General features: G+C 45.5%; 1 protein-coding gene across 1 annotated transcript in view; it reads right to left on the reverse strand.

Annotated features, from left to right (window-relative positions):
- The window catches only part of LOC131294412 (uncharacterized), a 37,844-nt gene extending 15,943 nt beyond the window's left edge, over positions 1–21,901 (reverse strand). Inside the window, exon 1 of the mRNA XM_058322460.1 lies at positions 20,968–21,901. Coding sequence (XP_058178443.1) covers positions 20,968–21,901 — 934 coding nt within the window. The remainder of the gene's footprint in view (positions 1–20,967) is intronic.
- Positions 21,902–25,920: the final 4,019 nt, after the last annotated feature.

The following is a 25,920-nucleotide window of genomic DNA, read 5'->3' on the forward strand; positions in this document are numbered from 1 at the left end:
AACGGAAGGCGAGAGATTCGGACAAAAGGATCTCGTCTGTCCATACCACTTTTCTGATGAGCAAGGAAGGGTGGCGGACCGAGGGGCCGGCGGCCGTTCGGAGGCTCGGGCATGATAAATAGAGGTAAAACAATTTCCGCACCGGCACTGGAACGGACCGAAATGGAACGATGTTTTAATTACACTGCACGAAAATCGATACCCTGGAAAAAGCCTCGTGTCGGTTTTGACCGTGGAGTGGCCGGAGGGGAGGGCGGTCGGAAGGGTGGGCCTTCCGGTGTTTGTAAATGGCTTTCACGGACGTTCACATCGTGGGTGCAGGAGCAGGTTAAAATAATATTGCCTGTGTCAACGGCATCGTGTCACCTGATGCTAATGGAGCTGCCTCTAGAACGGTTCAGTTACTGCCTCTTGTTGGAACCCTCAGGAACACGAAACCCGATTGGACCGGTGGGTGGTCAGTCTTTTAGCCCTGCCATCGTCATCGACAGCCCCGGAAACGGTTTGGTGCAGTGTCATGCAAATAGCTGTTGCATCAACCCCTTACCCATTTCGATTATGGGTCGTCAGCGTCAGTGCCCGTTCTTTTGATCCGGAAGCTTGAGTTTTCCATGGCTTATCTTTTACCAAACATGTATTTAATGCCAAGTTAAAATAAGGACAAATTTCATGGTACTCTAATCACAAATTAAATATAGAATGTGTTGCATAAATCGAATGATCTTCTTTTTGTTTAACATACTCATAATCATGATTCATGAAACGACATACCTTACAATTGTGTTGTGTTTAAATATAGATTTACGGAAATGTTGCGTAACATACATCGCCAAAAAGGTCACCCATTGAGCAGAATGGTGCGGAAGCCCGATTAACCACCATCAGCGGTTGAAGTATCCATTTATCATCGGACAAGAGCGGGTCATGTTCAGCCCCAGCAGCATCTGTGTGAAATATGTATTTCCCCCTTCTTTCAATTGCTCCACATCGAGGCACTCAACGATCCGATAAAAGCGAAAAAAAAACAGGGATCTTTTTTCCGGAACGGCCCAACGATCCAATAAATGCGTGAACCCTCCATTTTAAAACGTACACTTCCAGTGCAGGTTACCAACGCTTCGGTTGAAGAGACACTGGTGCTGCGTCGTCGTTTAAAAACAGGGTGTCTCGCTAGCTTTTGCGGTGAAAAGTGTCTGTTTGATATTAAAAATGGAACAACCCGTAATGAAAGTGTGCCATTGAGAAGGTTAATTGACTCAGTGAAAAGGGAGTGAAAAAGAGATAAGGGCATATAAGGAAAATGATTGTTTATATTATTGTGAATATTTATATTTTTTCAAGTGGGTTTATCAACGAATTAGAAATGATTGCTTACACGTTTTCTTTTGTGCTTTTTATATTTGCAATAGTTTTTAAATTTTAATAAGGAAGATAACAGTTGGGATGATGAAACTTTCAGATGAATCAAGGCAAATTTCTTTAAATGAAAATTTAATGAACACCTTCCGGCACAACCATCAAACTTTTCGTTTTGTAAATTATCTTCTCCACATTTCATCATTTCTTGTGAATGCTTGGTTTCGAAAATCGTCCTTTTCGCATGTTTTCAACCCTTACTCAACGTCTTCATTTAGACGAAAGCCAACGCACCGGAAGTGCGCCGAATTAATTGATCTAATTTGATGGCGCTCGCGGCGTAAGGGTAGCGAAAGTGCTAACCGACCGGATGCCATGTTCGGGGCGTGTGTCTGTTTGCCGAACGAACGCGTAGCTGTCAATTTCTACCTCGAAAGGCGTGGGGAAACACTTTTGGAAGAGTTGCTAACGTAGTTTTGCTTTCGAAGCTGCTCTCGTCAACCGTTCCGAAGCGAAACTCGTTGCCGGAAGTGGTCTACCCCGGTGCTTTCTTGTAAGCCCGGACGGCTGACGTTTTAAGACGAAGGGAATTGTTTAATTATGCGAAACATGAACGCAACGTCGACCGTGTGCATCACATCATCGGTTCTAGCTGACAACGCAATAACCTTCTTGAGCGAAGGGAACTTTATGTGAAAGTTTATATTTCGTTACGTAATAAGTTATTCGATTATAATTACTGCGATTGTGTACGCCACACTCGACCGTTTTGAATATTTTGAACCCCGAACTCACCTGTAAAGAAACGAATGAAAAAGAACATGATTAGCATCAGCAAATTTAAATATTTTATTTAAAATCCTGCGTAAAATGTTAATAATAATTTGAAACGAACCAATTTAAGAAATGTTGCAGGAAAACGTCCCAATTAAAATAACAATCAGTTCTATTTGCAAACCCAAAGTCTTGGGCCGCAAAAGACGCATTAAAAACATTTCGCTCTTGACCAGTTCAAAGCCAAGCCAAGAAGATTTTAACCTGCAAAAAACGAAGGCAACCAAGACCCACCGGTGGGCTGGAAAACATTTTGGTGGAAATGTTTGTGGCCATTCGGGGAGCCACTTGCAATCAACGGCATTTTTGTGTACGAGCGACGAGCCCTCGTTCGACACATCCTTCGCATTCGCCTGTCGTGTCTTTCCGGCGAAAGTCGAATAAGCTCTCGACTTCTAAACGCTTCGTCCGTCTAAATCGTCCGACCGTCTAGCTTTCTTCCGCCGGCCGACCGAAGAAGGTGGTGGTAGTTGGAATGAAATTTACATTTTCATTTTCCTGATATCGTGCCGGTTTATTGGCATGAGGATTTTTATCGCTTAATGGTACGTACGAGAAAGTGAACAACCAGCGACCTAGCAACATTGGGACCGATCGGGGCGGCCGGAGTGAAATCATACTTCAGATTGACCTTGTTTTTTTGCTTGGTTTTTGTTTTTGGGATTTTATTTGACCATCTCGAGCGACCAGTGGTCTCAACAACCAAGAATGCCGGCGTGGGATATCGTATCATATTCTACGTTTCGTTTATCTCGTACTACTTTTTTGTGACTTCATGCCGGAGCATAATGTTTATGACACGTGTCCTCAAGCGTAAGACCGTCATCGTAGGGGATATTGCTAGGTCATTAGAGCCATTCTATCTACGCGTAAGGGATGAATGTCTGGATGGGACAGACGACTCCCAAACTCCGGGTGATAGTTGTTGGCATGCAACCTTCATAAACGAGTAAACATATTTAATTTAATGGTGATAAAGCAACATGGTTTTATCCCTTGCTATAATTTTTCAAGCAAACTTCAGTATATACTTCGACATTTAAGCTTATCTTCGTGTCTTTCGTATGAAATCAAATTTCCCTATGTTGGTTTATTGAATCGTTTCTGACGATTGTTTGATTTAAACATCGGTGCCACTTGCTAACACACATGATGGTTGTTTACTCGTTACGCTTGAGGGACGCGACCAGTAACCAACTATTTGCGTTGAAATTCAATTAAATTGTTTGTGGTTTTGTATCCCGTCCTCCCTGGACCCTGATGGAAACGATGGTCTGTTAGTGAAATGTAGCGCTAATTGTATTTACATTCGTCGCCTGCGCTGTTTACGCGATGCATGATTGAATCCTCACTAACTTGACAACTCCGAGTAACTCCTATGGCCGTTGAATTTGCATATCGTTTGAGCAATCGTTGTAATTTATTTAGAGTATTTTTTATTTCTAATAATTATGCAACTAAAACATTGATCAACAGAGATAGTTTCCAAGCAAGGTGAAATTTAATGTACTACAGATCGTCCCATCATGCAAATGTTCTTCGTTCTGTTATATAAATCGAAGCGCAATAAATCTTACACAATTCGGTTACATAAACGCTTATGAACCCAATGGAAAAATTCTCGTAATAGATTTTGACAAGTTTGAAGGTGGCTGAAATAGTCACTGTGCATATCGAAATAGGTTTGACTAAGGGAAGGAAACTTCTAAGAATGTTAAATAAAATAGCAGCTCCATCTTACGAAACCCCACCGACAGCTCACTGACAGCATTTACTCCCCAAAGTCGCTCCCGCGTGAGTATCTCTCCCTTTCTCTCTCTTTCTCTTTTCTCGTCTTAGTATTCACTCACTTCACCAGAGCGATGGTTCACTTCTCACGGATGCTGTGGGTGAGAAGTCACCGAATTAGTAACCGCGAATGAAAAACCCTCATCTCCACGGATCGTCTCTCACATTTGGCGGCCTTCTTCAGCATTCGCTCCGTGCAACGTGCCACGCGTGTTTACTTGGTGGCCAAGCCGGCACCGTGAGGTGGTGGTTCACGTTTCTCTTCATCTGTCACGCCGTTGGCCGACCGTTGGGGGGGTTGCGAAGGGGAAAGAAAAACGGAAGAAAATTCCCAAGACGCTCACAGTTATCGCTAAGGGGGTGTGTTTGTGTCCGTTTTACCCCTTCGTGGCAAAATACCGTGCATGAACACAAGGCTCACACAAAGACCACCTAGTACAACGTGAACGTTAGGAAGGGTGACGGATGTTGGAGGTAAGAGCTCCCAGGTGGAGGAATGCGGGACTTTCGTGCGGTGAAGTCAAGTTCATTGCTCCCGGGGTAAATTTAAATGCGTCTAGTGTGAAATCATCCACTTCCGATCGTCCGGTTCGACGCGCCCGACACTCCGACCGGACCATCTGCAGCTGACAGGAACTAGCTGATTATTAGGTCGGTCACGGTTAACTGGCACGCTTCCACTCCGGTGCCAATCCGGATTGAACGCAAAAATGAAGCAGCCGGGAAAAAGCCGGGAAGGGGAAACAAAAACCCCCGAGTTTACAGTCGAACGAGACTATTCCTTCTGACGCCACGAGTCAATACGCGAGCTGTCGGGTGGTAAGGAAAACAAGGTAAGAAATAATGACGCCAAGTCAAACGGACCTACTTTTCACACACCGCTTCCTACATGCCAGTCGGTAACCTAAGCCCGGACAGGTGTTTCTACTGACACGCTCGGGCGAGAAAAAGGAAAAGTGTGTCCAAGCGGTGTCCGTTGCCTGGCGGCCGGATCCGCCGTCTCACGTGCGTCCGCTCTGATCTCTGACTGACAGCTGTCATCGCACGTCGACGTGTGTGACAGTTTCGCAGCCGAAGAAGCTGCGCTAAGTGATGACGAATGTGAGAAAACGTGCCCCTTCTGCAGGGTTGGGGATAAGAATCGGAACGGGAGCGCTAGCGGCGTCTGTATCCATTTCAGTTTCACAGTCAGGCGGTTCGCTTGAGGACATGAATCATGGATCATGCACCATGCTGCATCCAAGAAGGAGCGCCGTGTTCTATCGGTGTCCGGTAGTTTTCCTTTTGATGCGGAAAAATTTGATCTAGTTATGTAATCGACTGAAAACTTACTAAACGGACACTTTTTTTTTGTTTATTTCAAAGTGTGCAACATACAACGAATTGTCATCCGTTTATCACGGTAGGAAAGGAAAATTCTTCATCCGTAGTATCTTGTGCTAAATCAGTAAAGCCGTCTGGGGGGACAATCTCGTTGGCATCTCGCTTTATCTCACTACGTTTATTCCTTTCTTTCTTTCAACCAACTTTAACCTTTTCAAAATAATACCCTCCCATCACCATCTAGCTTCAAGAGGACGGTCGATGCGCCGCCTCAAGTGTCGGATTCTTATTATTCGTAAAGGGGCCCCAGCCTTTTGGTGTCTCGCATGGGATGGTTACATAAGCACCCCCAGAGCAGAAGCAACTACGAAGAAACCGAGATGACCCGAATCGAGCGAGGTGACAAACGAAAGAAGAAACAAAAAAAACATGGCCCACAATTTTCTTGCAAAAGTCAACCAAACACACACACAGCAAATGGATGAAATTGTCTTGTAGACCCTTGAAGAGGAAGGGGAACGAGAGACAGTAGTGGGAAGGGAGGTGGGTTGTCTCGCAACCATGCGTTCAAATACGGGTCCGACCTTGAAAGTATGCTTTTATCGCACTCGATCACATTTTGGTGGATGACTTGGTATAAACGATGTGCGTGTGTGCGTGTCTTAGAATGGGTGGGGTGACCTTGAGTGTGTTTCCATTTGGGTGTGCAATTTTTATAGATGGATTTTGTATTTGAGGAATTTTTAATAAATAAATTTTCTTCATTGTACTCCCATATATCATCTACGAACGATTTCTTCATCCCGAAATTCTAGAAGCATTCAGAATATTATATATTATTCAGAAGGTACGTTAAGCTATGAAAGTCAAAGAAACAGCTGGACAATTTCCTTCAATTAACGGAAAGACATGGGAAATTACAGCTGATTGCCTAGCAATTCACCAGGAGTATAATAATCAAGCGCACACCTCTCCATGCATCATGAATGCTAATTGACACATAATGAATTAATAAAACATAACCACACACTGTCAAATGAAATTGATGTATATCGGTCACTTTTTACACCGCTTTCCAGCAGGCAGTAGGTATAAAAGGTTATCGTGGGAATAATAAGCACGTTGGAGGAAAAACGTGATTGCTCATGGAGACATGCATTAGTTTAATTATTCATTCCACATTCCATACTTCCTCGAAATTGATGCTATAATCGCAGGGAAATGTCCTCCATAAGTACTGGCATTTTGTTGTAACTTTAAAAATCGCAACCACAATCGATAGATGGCATCAATAATTCCAGAATAAAGCACGATTCCATCGATGTATTCAGCTGTGAGTAATGAACAAAGATGTAAACAAGCATCGAATGCTTGGCCATTCGCTTCATCCTCCCTACCAGTGAACCTTGTCCGAGCGTCGGAGGTGTTAATAACAAATAATTCTGTTTACAACATGCTCGCTCTCTTCCGCAATCGATGCACCGAGCTGCACGGGAATAAATGTCTTTACGTCGGGCGCTCCACAGCCCACAGTGCGGTGGCGAAAAACGTGAAGCAGTAGCATTGTTACATCTGTGTTACACATTGTTTTTGCTGTGGGGAAAAAAAACAACTAAAGGCACAGACCGAGGCTAACAACCGCAACAGATATGAAGTGAGGGAACAAACCGGCGGGAGAGAGAAATAGCCCGCAAAACCCGACAATGATGATGACGATAATGTTGTTATAAATGTTTACCAGCTGATGGATGATGTGCAACAGAGCGATGCAGTGGTTGCAATGGTGAACGATGAAGTAAATGTGGGCACGAAAAACTCCCGCAATATGCAGCATTGCTCTAGTTTAAGATGTTTGCAGGACGAGCAAAAACGAAAGTAATATATTACTCCGTTCGAGTAAAGCTCCTTGCTCGGCCTTTTTTTTTTTTTATGTGGCACGACATCATCCTTGCTCGGCCTTAGGTGTATATAAAAAATGTACTTGACTGTTCTGGTTATTTTTAAAACAAGTGAAAAGTGTAAAAAGGACATCTTTGAAAATTGTTTCAAATTTGATATGTATGATGTTAATAAAAAAAATTAAAAATAATCGGAAAGTGTAGAATGGGTACTTGTTTGTACATTTAAAATAAATTTATTTTAATACTTGAACATTTAAATTAAATCTAAAATGACCGAAAGAAACTTTTTCTATCTTCTATTTACTGTACCAAAAAACCACAAAATGATAGTCCAGAGTTCTTAAGGCTAAATTTTATCTAATTTTGTTTTTCAACATCCCCATCCTCTAAGTTGGATTTTTGCGAATATTTCATCTCTTTATGGTTATGTTTGTTATTATTTAAAAGGGATAAATTATTTGACAGAAGTCAATTTTTTATCCATTTCCCCGTAGCTCTCACTATTGAAACGACGTACATCAATTTTCTCTGCATCGAAATGAAATTGCTGCCAAACATAAATGTGTCTGCAGGAGCACTAAAAACGAGCATTATTAAAATCCTGTCAGCTGCTGATTTGAAAATTTGCTCCCATGTTCCAGTGACTTTTTCGAGTGACAAACAGAACGGAGGAACAGTACGGGAGAAAAATAACAAACAATCCCGGGAAAGCTTCATCAAAAATTCATCTCTTCCCTGCGCGGGCCCGTTTCCACGAACACTTCTCCCCCGTGGATAATGCAATCAAAGCCGTTGCAACACTTTCGTGCACAGCTTCCCGTGCACAAAAATGAGCATGAACTTTCGTCTGTCGAAAAAATGTCAACGAACATGCACGGCACGGTTGTTTCCAGCGGGATGCAAATGTTCCGGGAAATGCGATGAAAAATATTTCCCCCCTGTCCCCTGAATGCCGTTGAAAGGGAAGAAAAGCGGAACGATGAACAGAAAGCGGCACACATCGCCATGCAAAGGCAACTGTCGATGCTCGGGGAAAACACCATTTGATTGGCTCTCCGGGCTGCACAGATACCGATGGAAGTACAACTCAATAGGGAACCTGTGGTGCTAAGTGCGAAAAAATTGCTTCTGTTTATCTGTTCTTTTCGATGGAGCCCGAAGGAAAATGAAGAGAATAGGAAAAATCCTGCACATGCATGCGACGGGCCAGATCGAGCTGTCAACGAATCGAATGGGAGATCGGGGAATTTTCATGTTCCCCTTCATTGCACTCTGCCTGCTGTCATCGTCGTTTGGATGTCCTGGACGACGATACGGTCAAGTCGGGCGAGCTGTAGAATTTGTGAGCAAAATCAATGACAACACGGTCCGCAGCCCGGTGGGACATCGATGTCGAGCAATGCAAAGCTCTTTCTAAGAGCTGCAAAATCTTCGCTAAGAATTCCTTTCATTGGAAAGATGTCAATACGTTTGAAATAGGCGTTTTTAAATCCTATATCAAAGTGAAGAAAGAGTTTTATGTCCCTTCAAAAGTTTATTTTATTATGAGCTAAGCTTGTTTACGTTTCAATTTGTCCATTTTAATATCCCCACAGAATGGTGCACATTTTTCAACAAAAAGTTATCTAAAAATAATTACCACAATGTGCAGCGTATGAAATCATGAAACGTTTTTTCCCCCACACAAAAGAATCGAGCACGCTGCTGGCCTTAAAACACACTTCAACCCTATCGGACCCACTTCGTTACGTAACGGTTACGGCAATTCAAACAAACTGCTACGTTCTACATTGCGCACGCGTTACGTTGCCACCACATGCTCGGTCAGTCCGTCGTGGACTGGAGTCCATTAAATGGTCGTGGTCATTTTATTTTATTTTTGCACCCGACGGATCAGCAGAATCGTGGCAAAACGGGGTGAGAATGGGGGTGCGGGAAAAGGTACACAAAAAAAAGGTTAAGTAATGCCGAAGTAATGTCACGCGCACACGCATACAAGCGTGGCCGTGCGGTGTGGAGCAATTACTCAATCCGTTGCGCTACCTAAAAACCCAAAAAAAAACCAAGGGTTCGCGTGATGGCAGCATCTTCTCTTGACCTTAACGGAAAACCGGGGCCCATCGGTGCCCGGGACGACCCACATTTGGACAATTTCAGTCCCCCTGTTGGAGCCCTTTTAAAGAGGGGGGAGCAGTCCAGCTTGAAGAGTAATCAATGATCAACAATAAAAAATCAGAGAGAAGCCAGTCTTCGTGTTTGTCGCCGGCGCAACATCACTCTGCAAATGGCAGATGCACAGATGGAGCGAGATTTATTGAATTAAGTAATCACCCCCAACCAAGCGGGCCCACCGTGAGTGCCCTGTGGGAGGCAAGCTGGGCAGGACCGAAAGGTTCACCCTGCTTGAGAACACGCGTTCGTACTCCGCCAAGCCAGCGGGTGGCCGAACGTTACGTTTTGCAATTATGCACGATACGCCCGATGGCGCATAGGATACGATAAGTGAGTAGCCGGGAGGAAGGGTGAGCCGAGCCTGGGATGGGTGAGGTGAGCCAGAGAACTGCTCCCGCGATGGAGCAATCATTGCCCAACGAGCGATGATGTGTCTCGGCTTTCCTGCTCGCGGTGCACAATAAGGCACTGCAACTTGCTTCACTTTGACCCCTGCTGAAGACACCGTTCTTCGGCTGGGTTTTTGCGAAATGGCGACCGGTGTCTTGCGTTCCTAGGAGTTTGACATTTGCATAGAGAAGTTTTGTAATAAGAAAAGAACGAAGACTTTTAAGTTACTTCAAGGTTCTTATAAAATTGGGCTTTAAGACGATATACTATAGTCCATGACCGAAACGTCTACAATTCCATCAAACAGGCATACTGGAACCTAAAACTAATACACATTATAATTCATTGTGTGAAGTAAAGAAAATGCTTGATATAACATTATTAAAGCATGATATAAATATAGCTTTAGATGATTTTTATTTTACTAAATTCTGTGACTAAAATTACCGTAGCTATAAAATTTCAAACACAGACAACATGTCTTTTCGATTGAAAAAAAGGAAATCAAATATTTTTCTTTTGATCACTATGCGAATTATATTCACTTCTAGGGACTTAATTACCTAGAGTAACTGGGATGACTAGTCACGCAAATATTGTATAATACGATTGTAGTGGAGTTATAGTTAACTAATGAAATTAAATTAATTAAATTACAATTAACATTTGAGCTAATTATTTAGTCAATGTATTTCAATACTTCTTAGGATGTCCTTTAATTGCGTTTCTTCCCGCAGAAAGTATATGTTTTATCCGAATTGAAAACAAGTTAAATTCTTAACACATGTTTTAATGTTTCTTTGATTGGAATGCGTCCTTACAGGTAGAAACATAAGTCGAACCCTTTCGATTATTGCCCAATCGCTCAGTCCAATCGACGCAACGATGAACAAATCCTTCATGCGACATGGCGCGGTGGAATATCGGTCCCCTTCTTCGAGGGCCCCGCGGCCCGAGAAGATGGCGAAAAGATTTTGCAATATTCCCGACGGACCCGCGACGGAGAAGGCAAACGGAAAAACGCGAGCCCAACCCCCGGCGGGTTCGTGGCTTGGTGGTGTACCGATTGCCAAACGAACCTGTTCGAGCTCACCTACTTTTCGGCACCCGCCCGGTTCGGTTTTGGCTCACATTCGAGCCGGTTCGGGCTTTGGGCAAGGGTGGCTCGTGACTGGCGCACTTGCCCCCCTCCCCCTCCCCCTTCCCTCCTCCCAGTCACCGTGACTCACGCCGAGAACGCTGACGAACGTGTAAAAGCGTACCGTGTTGCGAAGGGACAGCCCGATCTGCAGAACACCGAACGCCAGCCCGCCGTCTCTGGGTCGTGTGCAATAGGGCGGCATGCAACCGGTTCCTGGTGGGCGACGTTTTCCTTTCTTTCCCTCCCACCCTTCTCGGAGTCGTTGCTGAGCAAGGGACAACTCTATCTGTGGCGGTAATCAGCCGAGTGCAACGACTTTTTACTTTCGCTTGATTTACTTGCTAACGATGGCATTGGGAGTACGAGCGTAATATTTTATTTTGCCATTATTTGATTACCATTTAATTTCAATTTGCAGTTTCCTTATCAAACGTAGATCGGTTTGTTCTACAGTTTTGTCAAATTGAAACAATTTGAGCTACGGCGAAGGATAGCTCTTATGCAACGGCAAAGGTGAGTTGCTTAACCCTTTCCAAAATCTGTCGCAAGAACTCGAGCCCAGGACCGGCGTCGTGCAGGCTTGCGCCAGCCAGTCATGCTGCTGCAATCACACCTCCCCCCCCACCTCAGGTGACCGTTGCGTCGACTCTTTGCCGTTGCGGTTGCAACTCCTCCCGACCCCGAGCGCTCGCGAGAGCGGTGACCCTATTTCGGCCGGCACCCCGATTTGGCATCATCGCCTTCAAGGGGACGAAAGTCGTCCGTCGTCGTCGTCTGGTGTGTTTGGCCGTAATGTATGTAGGTTCTTTCGCTTTCCGCTACCTCTGCCAGCTCCAGCCGGGTGGCGAATGGAGGAGGACACACGTTTATATAGGTTTTCGTTTCGCACCATTACGTGTGTGTGACACAGATACGCACGCATGCACGTTTCGGCATCAAACAATCGCGCGAGCGGTCAGTGGCACTGCTGGGGTGGTGCTGGTGGTGGGTGGAGCGGGGAGGCACCAGGGCGCACACAGCATCATCGGTCTGGAATATTACGTCAAGTGTCCAATGCAGGCCGGGTTTGCATCACCGCTCAAGGGGAGTTGCTGCAACAGCATACGCACATACACACACCCACAGGTTTTCCTTTTTGTTTGCCAAGACGTGCCCGACGTTGCGCCTTGGGGAACGGTGGCCTGTTTTTTCGCAATTGGGCTGCTGTCAAACGTTGTTAAGTGTGTCATAATATTACTAAAAGGCCGATGAAAATGTCATTGAACGCTTTGTCATTTTTAATATTGTCCAATGATTGTTGCAATCATTGATGTTCTTTAAATTATTAATGAAGACTTGCTTGGGCCATTTATAATTTATAAGTAAATAAGGTTGAATGACGATAAAACATATGATGAGCCAAATTTTATCAGTACAAGAATTCGAAAAACAAAATTCCCTCAGGGATCGGTATACATTTCCTAAAAAGTTCCAGATCATTGAAAAGAAACCGAGCGTGCGGGTCGGATACTTTAATGTTTTCAAAGTAGTGCCCTTATTAATGAAGTGTCAACATTTAAAATTGTTAACTTCCATTAAAAGTGGTAAATGATAAAATATTTGAAACTTTATCGTTAAACTTTTTAAAACATTTTTTTACTTATTTTCGTTAAATTTTGATTTTTTTTTTCCAACGTATAACAGGAACACCTCAACAATTTGAATCTTCAAAAAATCAGTTTGCCGCCCGGTCTTTGCCGACCCCTGCTCTAGCACAAGCGAAAGATGAACCTATGCTAAAGCACATCCTTGGATTAAGAAACGAAATCATGTAACGGCCCGTAACGCGTATTACAGCAAGCATGAGCCGTGTTGTAACACTATCGAAACAATTGTGCAAAAATGCGTCAATACATCGTTTCGAACCTTCAAAAACCGCCTTATGCCGACCGAAAGAATAACCCAACGCCAGATAAATGTAGCGCCGGGTGTGTCCACGTCGCCGCCGCCCCGCGAGAGGGGGGTGAGTGTTACGAGCTCGCGCATTTTGTCGTCATAACGAGGGGACGCTGCGTAATGAAACGGCGCGCGCGCGCGCCCGCTCTCTCGCGGACTTTGGCGTTATATGTGAATGGTTTGTGCAAGATCAAGCGTGCTGGTTTTTCGTGGGTGCAACGCATTCGCGGTTTGCGGTGATCCGAGGGGGATGTCGTTTGGATTTCTCGGGGAGGGAGGTGACCTCCTCGCACGGTGGCTTTGCTCGCCTTCGGTTGCCTTTGTGGTCTCGTTTGGTTTATTTAAGTTTGTGTTGAACTTTTTTTTTCCCTTCTTCTCCACGATTGTATAACGCGGCTTGGAGAAGGCGGCTGGAGTCACCGGATTGACCTTCTCGTTCGCTCGTTCGCTCGTGCTCTTTCGCTCGACCCGCCGTTGCACCGCGTGAGGTAATGATCGTGACGCGGAGCCGCGCATCGCGGATCGAACGGCGAGCATAAGCTCGACTTCTCGCTTTCCCACTCTCTCTCTCCCGCTTGTTGACCCAAGGCAGAGTTGGGTCGTTGGGTAATGTCTGCTAACCTTGAGCCCGTTTCGGACTCGAAATAGGAGTCTGCTCCGTCCCCCCTCCCCCAGGCGGCCGAATGCAACCGCCATCTCTCACCACGCCGTTTCATCTCATCGGTGAGAATGGCTCACCGGATCGAGCGTGTGTTATGTGGATCACTGCTCGAGCCCGCGCCGATCGCAATCGCGTTACGGAACGGCAGTCTCGTTTGCCGGGCCATGATTATCCCCACTCCCCTCCCCCGGCGGGGGTTGCATTTTCCTCAGGTCGCCTTATGCTCGTGGCACATCTGTGTTATCGCACCTCACCTCCGACCCCGCAGCGACCCACCGATTCGGACAGCAGTACATTGTGTATTTCGGGCACGGAACGACCGACGAGTTACCCTTTGGCGTAATGGCGGGCTAAATTGGGGTCGCCAGCGTCGGTGGAGTGCTCGATGGATGCTACCGAATTGTTTATATTCGGGGCTCTTCCTAGCCGTCGAACTGGCCGCCAAAACAAACAATGGGGCGGGAGAAGGGTTAACCGCAAACCTGAACGCACCGTAACGTAACGCAAATAAGCTTTGTTGCGAGCACGAGCCTGTTTGATGCGTTAAAATTATGTTGTTTCAACGCTGAGCCCTCGAGATGCGTCGATTTAATTGATGTAAATGAAAAATTGAGTCTGTTGTAGTTTTTACTATAAAAAGGGATTTGTTACAATTTTTGAACCTGAACCTCTCTTTTATTAAACAAATTAATAATAAAATGTATTTTCTTATGTAGCTGTTTGATTTGCTTTCGACAAGCAAAATGCGTAGGTGTTTCTCCCCATCGATCGTCAGTTCTGGAAACAACCGAAACCGATCCAGACAGCATTCCACTTTGGTTAACCGTTACGCCACGTACTTAAGATAACAGCGCGCACGTGCGAACAATTTTGGTCTACGAAAAAAGGAACAATTCTTTTCCCCCCATGACGTCAGGGCGATATTATTTAGGTTGACCTTTTAACTGAAACGACACGTGCCCGGGGAAAAGACCGGAGTAATGGCGGCCGCACAATGTGCCAAAAATAAACTTGCAAATATTTTTACCACCCCCCCCCCCCCCCCCCCCCCAAACACCCACCCACCCCCGGAGTGACGACCACGGCGTGACATTTCCAGCCCCGAAGTTGGTGGAAAACTTTCAAACCCAACGAATGCTTACTTTGCTGTGAGTAAATTTCCCGGTATGCTTTTCCCTCGCCGTCAACAGCAGCCAAAGATTCGACGCAACGTGAACGTTCTCGCACGGGTTCGTGATGGAAAACTTTTTCTCGGCAAAAAAAAAAACAACACGACTCTTTCCAATGTGTGTTTTATGTTTTTGCTTTGGGGGGGGGGGGAGGGCGTAACCGAACGTTCGCACAAAACTGCACAAATTGCACAAACAATGTCGACGGTGCGCTGGCGTAATATTTATCCATCGCAAACGGGCAAGCATAACTTGGCGCCGCACCTTGGACCCCCACGCCCCCGTTTTCGAAGAAGAAAAACTAACTGACCACCGGTGTGGGGAAACCGAGACGGGCGGGGAAGTTCGGGGGGCTTTGTTCTCTCCCGCCGTGAGGTTATGCCGATGCAAATGCGTTGCGTATGCAAAACTTCTTATCGCCGTGCTTTACGCGTCAATTGTTTGGAGTTCAGAGCTCAGGGCAGGCGTGAGGGGGGGCGATCGAGATTTGTCATGTAACGACCATTCCTGGCGGGAGAGAAAACAGTTTTCCCGTCGTTTGTTCGCCTTTTTTGCCACGAGCACGTGGGTGTTAAACCCTACCGCTCACCGGGCGATTTGGCAAACATTCTGCACGCCGTACAGGATTACACAACGAAATGATAAAATGGAAAAGCGAAGTTCATTCAAATGTCGCCCGAGTTATGGGATATTTTTGCTGGCTACATAATGTTGTTCAACGTAGGAAAAGAATAGAGAATCGTACGAAGTAACATTACAAGTACACTTTAGTGAAGGATTCTGTTATGAAGAATAAAATAAAAGTGACACAGTACACACATTCAGAGCACATTTATATCTTAAGCAAATAACGGTTTGAAGCAACATTGTATAAAGAAGTGGAATGCTTCAATGTTTTTATTTTAATTTCAACAGTTGATAAAACCATTTAACCTTTTTTCGAGAATACTAGTGCCACTTCAACACCTCATTACGATCTTATTCAACTACTCGTACGCGTTACAGCACTTCACCCGCTTTTCCATCCAACGCCATACCGCGGAATGAAAATGAGCGAAAAAATTCGTTCACGCGTTTTCCATAAGCAACACTGAAAAACTGAAGTATCACTGCAATGTAACCACTTTTCCACCCGATTGCAACCGTCAGCATCGCATGGAACGGTTTTTTTCTTATTTGTCACCGACTCCGTTTTTTTCGAAAGGGAGAAAGGTTAGACAGACGCTCGTTGGAGGTTGAGCCGCCGCCAATCGTTATGCTCGTTTTCTACCGCTTTTCTTTTTCCCAATCGTCTACACTGCACCGGATTGTGGGTGGCATCAAAAGCACACATACACATATACAACTGGGCAGCTTTTCGTTACGTATTATTGAGCCCGGTTCACGTGAGCTAACGTAATTCGTCGAAAAGGTGTGCGAATATGTTGAAGTCCTAATGCAACATGGTGGGGTTCGGTGGGATGGAGCGCTAGGGAGGGGAGTTTTACGCCAATTATGTAGCGTGTGTTATTCGACTTCATTCTTACATGAGGTTCCTAATTTTTTTTTTATTAGTCTTTCGTTGAATCATGTTTTCTTTCGGCGATTCTCAATGTCGGAGAAAATATAATTGTAACAAAGATTGTACTTATATTTTTTTTTGTCTTACTTTCATCCCCCTTCGCTTTAGATCGTCGAAATCGATCGACCTTTTGCGAAACCGAACTCGCCGCATTGGCCACGAGCTTTCGGTGCACGTTGCTGCGGATGGTTGCAGCACTCGGAGGGTAGTTAGGTACCTGGTCGTAAGAACTCGCTCTCGACGTAACCACCCACACCCTACGGTGGAGTATTGGATACGATTGGCCTCTGATTAGGCCGTTTGGGTCGCATTCGGTGCATTCGAATGTTACATGATTCCGTGCCAATCTCCACCCGGTTCTGCGACCCCTTTCACCTTTAGGGCAGTGGGTATTAGCTAATCTCTGCCGAACTCTAAAGGGTGCACACAAGTGCAGATAGGGAAAAAAACGGTGTTTCTTCAAAGCAAACAACCCGAGGATCGATAGTGTTTGGATTTATTTGCTGCTTATGCTTTATTATTGGATATCTGTTTGTTTACTTGTCTCGATTTGTAATTGATTTTAACAGTCATGTTGTTAATGAGAGGATCCAACAATAAATTGCAATTAATTTACAAAAATATCTGACGAGAAATATTTTATCTTATTGCGATAACAAACTTGCAACTTGTAACTGAAAAGAAATTGTAAAGTAGGGTAAAATGGAAAAAAGTTATTATGTTGGAAATATTTACATTTCATTTTAAAAACATACCAAAGTTAACCACCGCATGAACCTATTTATAGACGGTTACGGTTTAATTTTCATAAAAATTGTCACCATCCGGATTATTATCCCTCCCTTTGGTGTTTACATAAATCAACGTCTTTTCCTTCCTTTCAATTAGACACTGTCCATAACAAACAAATTAGGAAGAAAGAAAAACGGACCTGTGAGTCGGGTGCAATCCTCGGAAGCCATCGTGTGGTCCACTGCGTCACTTGCGACATCTCCAGCAGGAAAACGGAAAGCCCAGAACTTGGGTATAATTATATCACCTGTCGAACCGTTCTCTTTGGACTGGTAGAGCGCTCGGGAACATTTTCCGAAATGGCTTCTTTGCGTTTGATGAGGCAATGTAAACAGGTCACCGGGAGAAGCCGTCGGTGGAGAAGGCCCTTTTAAAGAGCTTTTTCTGGGCTGTTTTTGCGGCTTGCTAATCGGTTGTAGTACATCGTCTCAATTTAGCGAACGGTGTTGAAGAGCGCTTGGGAAATGGTAAACCAAGGCTTGAAGGTTGAAAAATGAGTGGTTTGGTTTCCCCTTTGGACAGGGGACTAGTGAAATTCGAACGACAACGTTTTCATTTGTGTCCCTTTTTTTTCATGACACTCCTACGAAAAACGAAACCACTCGATAAAGCCTTTTTTGTTACAAAATCGTCTCTCTTCAAGTGATACGCTAGCCTGAAATGGATGTTTTATATCCCACCCTCAGACTGTGGGCCGATTTTTGTGTCCTCGTACAACGCCCTTACATGCACGGATTTTCCGGAAGCGAAGAAGCAATTGAAGTGAAAATTAAATTGTGTTTTCCCGCAGCATCCGACAGTTTTTGGATCGAATGGTTCTTCCTTCTGCTGAAGAATACACGAAAAATAGAACGGAAAAAGCACCGTACATCTTCTACCTTCCCCGAGGGTATCTCAATTTTGTAATAGATTCACAAACGCTACGATTTTCCCATGACGGTTACGTTCTCCGTTCCGTGCCCGGGAAAGTGGTTTTCCTCTCCGATTGCATTCTTTTTACTCTTAATCGCTCGTAAAGTTAAACAGTTTATTATTACATTCTCCGTACTTTACTTTCGTCGTAACTTTCCCAGCACGAACGTGTTCCTTTTTTTTTTGGTCCGACGGTGGTCCTCGGGGGGATTTTCCTGGAATGTTTTCTTATTATTTCCTGCTTCAATTTCAAGCCATACAATCGAAAGCCGATGCAGACTCAAGCTGAGCGCGTCTAGCCGGAAGCAAGCCGGAATGGGTGCCTCTAAAGCTTACACCGGAAAACCGGCAGGAAAGCTCGATAGGTTTACTTCTTTGCATCCGTCGTACTAATGCCGACTTTTCACGGATTGCAGAGGGATCTTGTTCGATACCCTTTCCATTTTTTCCTTTTTTTTTTTTGTTTTTGGTTTTCACCCACCGGAAAGTCATCTACTTTGGAAAAGAATTCAGCAAAGTCGTGAGGACGAAACGTGCCGGGCTTAGAGCAAAGAAAGGTCGTACTTTATCAACCGTGGCACCTTTCGCAGCGTGTGCTCGGTTTGCCGAGGGTCGCCGGCTTTCCCGGGTTTCGAGAACGAATCTGCTCGCACACCAGCAGCGGGGTAGGGATTAAAGTTTTTCGGGCCCCGGATTTTCGGTTCTTGAGAAAGTGAAAAAGAAGCGGAGCATAAACCTGCTAGTATCGTGGTTTTGCAAGTGCCGACCGCAAACGTGCTTCGATGGCGCTGGGGAAAGTGTTTTATGTGTAGCGGGCAGGAACAACTGTGATGGCCGGAAAATGAAGCGATTTTCCTGTTCATGAAATTCCCAACTGCAGCCGGATCGGATCGATGGACCCTGTTCGTAAAACACCAACTATAGGACACGATAATGAGGTTCACAGTTTAAGTTTGTCTCGTTAATCTGTGGTTGGTTGAAAAGGGCGTAAAGAATTCATTATACACCATCAATTTCACTCATCGAGAGAGTTTTAGTTTCTTTGCTTTCAAAGTCCCGTTTCCTTCGGAAGAGAAAGTTCGATGGCTTGAATGATGGATTGCATGATTGAATAAAGGGAGATTATGTGTCCTTTCTTTCGTTCTGGCTTGGCGCTGAAGGGAACTTACGTAGCACGTTTTCAGGTGTGTTATCCAAGCTTTTTGCGTACCCTAAGGGCATTCGATCAAGGAACAATCCGATTAGAGGGTGTCCTTTTTTTTGATGGGGGTTTTATCACTCTCGTTAGACGGTCGACGCTCGATCCGTGTATTAGCTTCTTTCTAATAACACTCACTAAAATAGAGGACAATGTATCCTGTATGCATACTTACGACACCTTATGTTGTTTATGTTTTTGGTTTAAAATTTGTGAAGTTACGAAAAAAATGAAGAGAATATCGAAATCTTTTTTTCCCCGCAAGATACAAAAACCTATTGTACTGCCTCGTATTCTTCGTAAAGTGCAAAAGAAAACTCCTTCCGTGAAATTGATTTTCAAATCCCAATCAAGTTCCCAGCCACCTTCCCTCGACTTCGAGGTGTGAACGAGTTCTTTTCAGGAGAAGAAAAGTTAGTTTTCGAATTTCCCGCCGGCTACCGATGCGAACACGAAACCAGCTAGCGAAAAAGGATATAAAACCGACGACATCATGAAAGAAATGTGTGCTCGTTAAATTGATATTTCTCGACCGGGATTTACTCCGTTTCCCGAGGGCAACACTGTGGAAGGTAGGAACCCGGAGTTTGAATTTGCACACACAGCCGATGTTTACGGTTCACGTGCTCGCGCTTATCAAAAACCTGCCAAGTTAGGGAACAGTTGTGAATCCCGTACAACAAGTGCGCGAAAAAATACATATCCGACACATAAATCCCCCTCGGGGTGGCACATAAAACTTGTGCAAATGAAACCAATGGTTTTGACTCTCCCGTTGGACATGCTGGCAGACAAAGGTGAAAGCAATTCCCTCGTTCGTTCAGTTCTTGTTTCCCAAACCAAACTCCGCACAGTGAAATATCCAATTCTCTTTGGGAGCGTTATGAATCTGGCCGGCTTTGTGCCGGTGCTATAAATTATCCATCCACCGGAAAAGGGGGGCGAGATCGTACGATCGTGCGAGATGTTCAAAGGGAAATGTTTGCCAAAAGGGAAATTCTCACAGAACGCGTCTCCGGCGGGCAAGACAAGTCCAACTTTTCCCATCGCTTGACTGATGCACTGGTACGAGAATGAACCTTTTCGTTGGCCCCCCGGCGGATGTTCGTGCGTTCCGGTACGTGTCCGTGTGTTGGTGTGGGGTCCCTTGTAAGTGCTGCATATATTTTAGAACGAAGGAAAAGTTACCTTCTCTGCAGACTGAATCGGTAGACAGCTCCTTTCATGTTCTTTTCCGAGGTAAAGCGAATTTTTTTGTGTGGCCCTCCGCAGTCAAGTGTTGCGCGTTGAAGGTATGTTTTCATCAATCTTGTAAGTTGGTTTATATTCACCATCGCTACATTGGGAGTTTCCGTTGAAATTGGTTTTTGAAAATTGTGATTAAGAATTTGAACATTCTTTTCACAAACATTTATGCCACTCGTCTTTAACGACCTTTGCCGGTTCCATGATTGATGATATTCCCCCTCCAACCGAAAGACGATTATTCCCCTGGGTGCCATTTACAAGGGAATTTTCCCGGTTCGCTCGTGACCGAACTAGTTTCGAACTAATTTCGAATCAGCTTTCCAAACGAGCTGTCCCGTATCCTTTTGTCGCCAAAATGGAAGTTCGGACTGGGGGTTAAAAAGAATATTTGTTCGAAGCGATTTCCCAACGGGAAAGCCGAACCGGGCTGTTTAACGTTGGTTCTACGTGACATTTGCTTTGGGGAAAATGCCAAAACCAGTAATGACCATGGCGAGGAGTATTGGATTTTCGTGTACCAAGGCAAGTGAGAAGGTTCAATTCCATTAAAATGGTAATTAAAAGTAGTTCAGCGTGGGGTGCTTACCGTGCTCTAGACTTTGATTGCAGCACCGAAGAGCTTCGTCGTACGAGTTGGCCTCCAGGTGACGCTGGGCTTCCTCCTGCAGGTCGGCGGCTTTCAACTCCGGGCCCCACCAGCGTTCGACGAGCCGCCGGATGAGGATGTCCTGCTCGAACCCCGGACCACCGGACGATGATCGCTGGACGAGCTCGGAACCGCTCGCAGCCAAGGATGCCACGGACGTAACCGTGGCCGACGAGGACGAGGAAGTGCTCGGGAACGGGCCCGGCTGCTCCTGGGCCGCCGAGCTTAGCGTGGCCGTCACCGAGGGAAACCGTTGCCCGCAGACCGTGCACTTGCTGTGGCCGAAGCAACACTGGCGGCAGAACGTGTGGCCGCAGGTGGCCGTCACTGGATAGCGCAGAACTCCGGTGCAGATGGGACAGCAGAGCCCGTCGGTGGCCTGGTGTTCGCCGCGCCTCTGTAGCACTTCCGCCCGCCGAGCGACGATATGCTCGACCAAACCGGTCGCGAGTGAGGCCAACTCCAGCGAGAGGTACCCGGATTGGCCCGTGTGACTCCGGACACTCCGGGACCTGCCCGAGGTGTCGGTGGGGTCGTACCGCTCGAGTACGTCCTTCAGATAGTCCGCCTTCCCGGCCAACACGGTGGTGTAGTCGCGCAGGAAGTCGGAAGTCACCGTCGCTAGCGATGGCTGAAGGGAACTCGTGACGGATGGCAACTCCATGCGGGCAACTGTTGCTCCTTCGGCGATATCAGAACTCGCTCGCTTCTCTTCCTCCTCCCGGTCACCTTCTCCTACGCTTCCATCTTCACCACCACCACCACCACCACCGTCCCAATCGTCTCGGATATCCTCCGAACTGTCATAGAGAGTACTCTCGGGGCAGGTGTAGTACTGTGACTTCCTGCGGTAGATAGACGATGTCGCAGGCATTTTGCACTAGTGTTAACTAACTTTCCCACACGTTTCAAACACACATATAAATATCGTGCCACGGCGCTGCAGCTTCAAAGGACTTCACTTCACAATTCTACCACGAGCTCAGTACGTTTTTCGCACCACTTTTCCGAACGAGGATTAAGATCACCCCGCTTCAGACAGGTCGACACCGTCGGATCTGTTCTTGATCTTCACGATATCACTCGTGCTCTTTCACCCGCCTCTTTCACTTGATCTATATACTTTTCTCCCGCCTTGGCGGCGCAAATGGTTGGCTTGCGTCGCTTCGCGCACCACCCTAATGAAGCGGCCGATGAGGTGTGGACAGATTTATTCGCCAGCTCCACACACCGATTTGCTCTTGAAATGGGCGACGCACCCGAACCCGTTCGATTCGGGCGATTATGCAACCAACCTCCCGTCGAACGATTGGACCGGTATCGAGAGGACCGTTGACAATTCTTGCTCCAAGAACGAGACACCGAACACTGGGGTTGTTTCACTGCCACTTTCACTATCTTCTCCTGTTTGCTGGCCTTCGCGGTTACCGCGCCACGCCAATAGTGACACGAAACCCGCACAATGTGCACGCAACTTTTTCGCACAACACCCGAAAAAAAACGCACACTCAACAGTCACTCAAAAACCCGGCGAATGGTTCACTTCCGCTGCACCGCAAAACCCGAATCAGCTCGAAGCCGTTGACAAATTTGCAACCGTGTACACTTTCTTCACGATCGCGCCGGGGGAGTAGACCTCCCACTTTCCTTACCACCCGTTTTCACACCGACACCACCACTACCGGTACCACCATCACTACCAACGGCACCGTTGCCGGCATCATTTTATTCGCCATCAGCAACATCATCATCCGCAATTCTTCCTGCGACGCCACTGGGAAACATTAGCTTCATAGCTTTATTAATAGAAAAACGGTGGCGAGATGGTCGCGAACACGCGAGCGAACCACACCGGCACACGCACACCACGCGGACCACGGGCCGACACCCCGCACCAGGTCCCTCGGGGGAGGAAATGCCGCTTGCTCGTCCCCCTTTTGCCGATCCGCTCCAGGATCCGGGACCTTTTCACCGGGTCAAACGCCGAACTTCGGATGGGAAATGTTTGCCGAATGTGATGCCAACGAGAAGAAAGAAAGTTCCTTTTTCCAATTCGAGGTGATTTGGCTTTGCTCAGTACTTTTCTTCTTTGGCAAAGTTGTTTTGCAAGCTAGCTAGAACTCGTGCTTGTGTTCGCCTTTTTTTCGATTTCTAGAAATAATGCTCGCCTACTTTTTTCCTAGAGTTTCGCTGATGGTTGTTGTCAAACGTTTTTTCTCAGGAGTCCTTCACATTTGAATAGCTGTAAGAAAATAAAAAAAGGGAAGTTAATATGGGGTCAGGATCTTAAAAAATTGTCTTAATGAAAAAATTATGATGCCGATATTTTTCTAGTCACAACATTGTTGAAGATTAAAAATTGTAAACGATAGTTAGACTTATTTGGTGTAATTTTTATTCTTAGTGCAATGAAAAGAACCGCCGGTTATATAAATTGTATGAATCACAAATGATGCTGCAGTTCATCGTTAAAAATAAAAACATAGACCGATATTTCTTGCGAATGTTTCATGACTCATTGGCAAATCAACAAAGAGGTTTGAATCACAGACGAAAATAAAGATTATTGCAATGAAAAAAACAAACTTTTCACAAGAAAGTGACCTTTCGAACTCTAAAAAAATATTATCAATGGAGTTGCATCAATTGTCGAAACCTTTTTCTTCTCCTTCTCATCCCAGCGACAATGTACGCAAATTTTACCAACGAATTGAAGCCGCACACGTACAAGAAATGAATCATCCCCGTTACGCTACCGGGGAGATAAGGGAACACTTTATCGAGGCCGCCCGACTTCTGCTGGGAAACGATAACTTTATTCTTGAACCTTCACGAGCGAATGAGCCTATCTTGCGATTATTGTCGGTCGCTGTTTTTTTTCTTCTTTCTTCTCAGCGTCCAAACAAAGAAACGCGCTTATCATTGTTTTGGTTGCCCGTTCTAGAATGGTACCTATCAAATGCGTTGACCTCCTTATCAAAAAGGAGTCGGGGAGGGGTGAGGTGACTGGATGGAGAGGGTGGAGTTTTCCGCAATAAAACACCTGTAAAAAAAGGGATTAAATGAAATCTGACAAGTAGTTCGCAAGAAACAAGACTTGTGCCGAACGCTTTGTGAAGCCGAAGCGAATAAACCAACAACAAAACTTCCGGTGTAAAAATGTAGAACAACCGTCACGTTCAAGCAGAAGCGCTCAAGGTAAAATAAATACAAGTTTCGACAAAATGGGCACTCGGGCCGCCTTTCGGACGGGTGAAATTTATTTTCCCCCTAACAAACCATGCTGTCCATTAGCGTGCGGAAAATGAGGCTTTCGGTACTGAGGCGAAACAAACGTTGTGGGCCCGCTTTTAATTGATTCATTTACCGCCAGGACAAACGTTGTCCTCCATCAACCGCTGCCTCGTTCGAAGACCCGAAAGGCAAATAAACCGGGTCGGGAAATTTGAGAGCTCCGAAAGTGAACGATGTTAATGGTCCACCGTTGGCTTTCGATTCGTTATCTGGTTGGGTGGTTAATTTAGAATTTGGACTCTTTTTCCTCGGAGCAGTTTTTAACCGAATCCCGGTCGACTGCTTTCCTTTCAATCATAAATAGGACACCCTTTGCTATCTCTCTTCATTTTCCACGTCAGTTAAGAATCCTGCTGTTGTCAGCGGCGCTCTCATTCAACCCCTGGATGAAGCCCAGAAAGTACCTGTTGTTGCGGCCATTGCTTCCATTAAACAGCAAAACGCTTCACTCCGTTGGGCAAAGTTCTGACTTTCCCCCAACCCCCCTTCCCCAAACTCCAGAGCGGAAACGATGCGGCAACAAACCGCATAACAAACAGCTTTCGTTCCTCCATTTCCTGTACTTCATTTCTGTTTTCGATGGGGAAAAAATTCCGGCGGTTATATAACACGGCCAGCCAAAGCCGAAAATTCTTGACGTCCCACAAGGGAAGCATCGTCGGTGTTAACAAATTTCCTCCTCCCGTTTCGCCCGTTCTCCTACAGTCACACCTCACTCCCCACTACGTACACCTGGTGTGTATATTATCAACCAATTTTCTTGCCTCCTTTTTCGTCCGGTTTAATGGTTTTACAAGTTTCCGCCATTTTTTTTTATGCGGTTTAGTTTTCTTCCCAACCCGCACAACGGGGACACAACGGCTTGTTTATTTTTCCAGTTTGGACACAATTCTGCTGGATGTCGCGTGCGCCGAAAAAAACGAGGAGCCCGAAAAAACGTGTTGCCGCTGGAGGTTCGCTTGTGTGCCGGGTCGGCTATAAATAAATATTTCTCACTTGTGCCAAACAGTTGCAGATAAAAATTGGTCTACTGTGTGTTTACTCATCATTGCGCTATTTTTTTTAAATCGCCACTTGGGAAGTGTTTGAATTAAGTTAAACATCTTGTGTAAATATCAAAAATCGGTTAATAGATTGTCGTAAAACATGATTGCAACAGCGGGGTTAGAGATCGGGGAAAAAAACGTAGCACGTTATGTAACCCTTCTCGCCAGCAAAGTCACTTATTAACCGCCATGCCCCAATCGTTCTGATCCAGTTGCGCTTGCATAAAACTGCACTGCGTTTCAGGGGGAACTTTTTCATTCTAATCAAAAATAGTTGCGCAACTTTTCACTGGAACTCTGATTCCTGGATGGAATCGTAATCAGATACACCATGCCGATTTGATTCAAACAACGACACTCACGAACCATATGTTTGAAAGTTTAGACATTTTGGGTTTTGATTCTTTCTTTGCATTTTGGAAATTGTGTTTACGTAAGCGACTGGGAGATTACACGATTGTCAAAGATTGGTGCTTTGAAGAACCAAGACACATTCCTATAAAAATTGTAGGCAACATTTGAGTCGAATGTTAGATCGGACTGTTATCTAACT

Source organism: Anopheles ziemanni, chromosome 2 (assembly GCF_943734765.1).
Source record: "Anopheles ziemanni chromosome 2, idAnoZiCoDA_A2_x.2, whole genome shotgun sequence".
NCBI classification, from domain to species: domain Eukaryota; kingdom Metazoa; phylum Arthropoda; class Insecta; order Diptera; family Culicidae; genus Anopheles; species Anopheles ziemanni.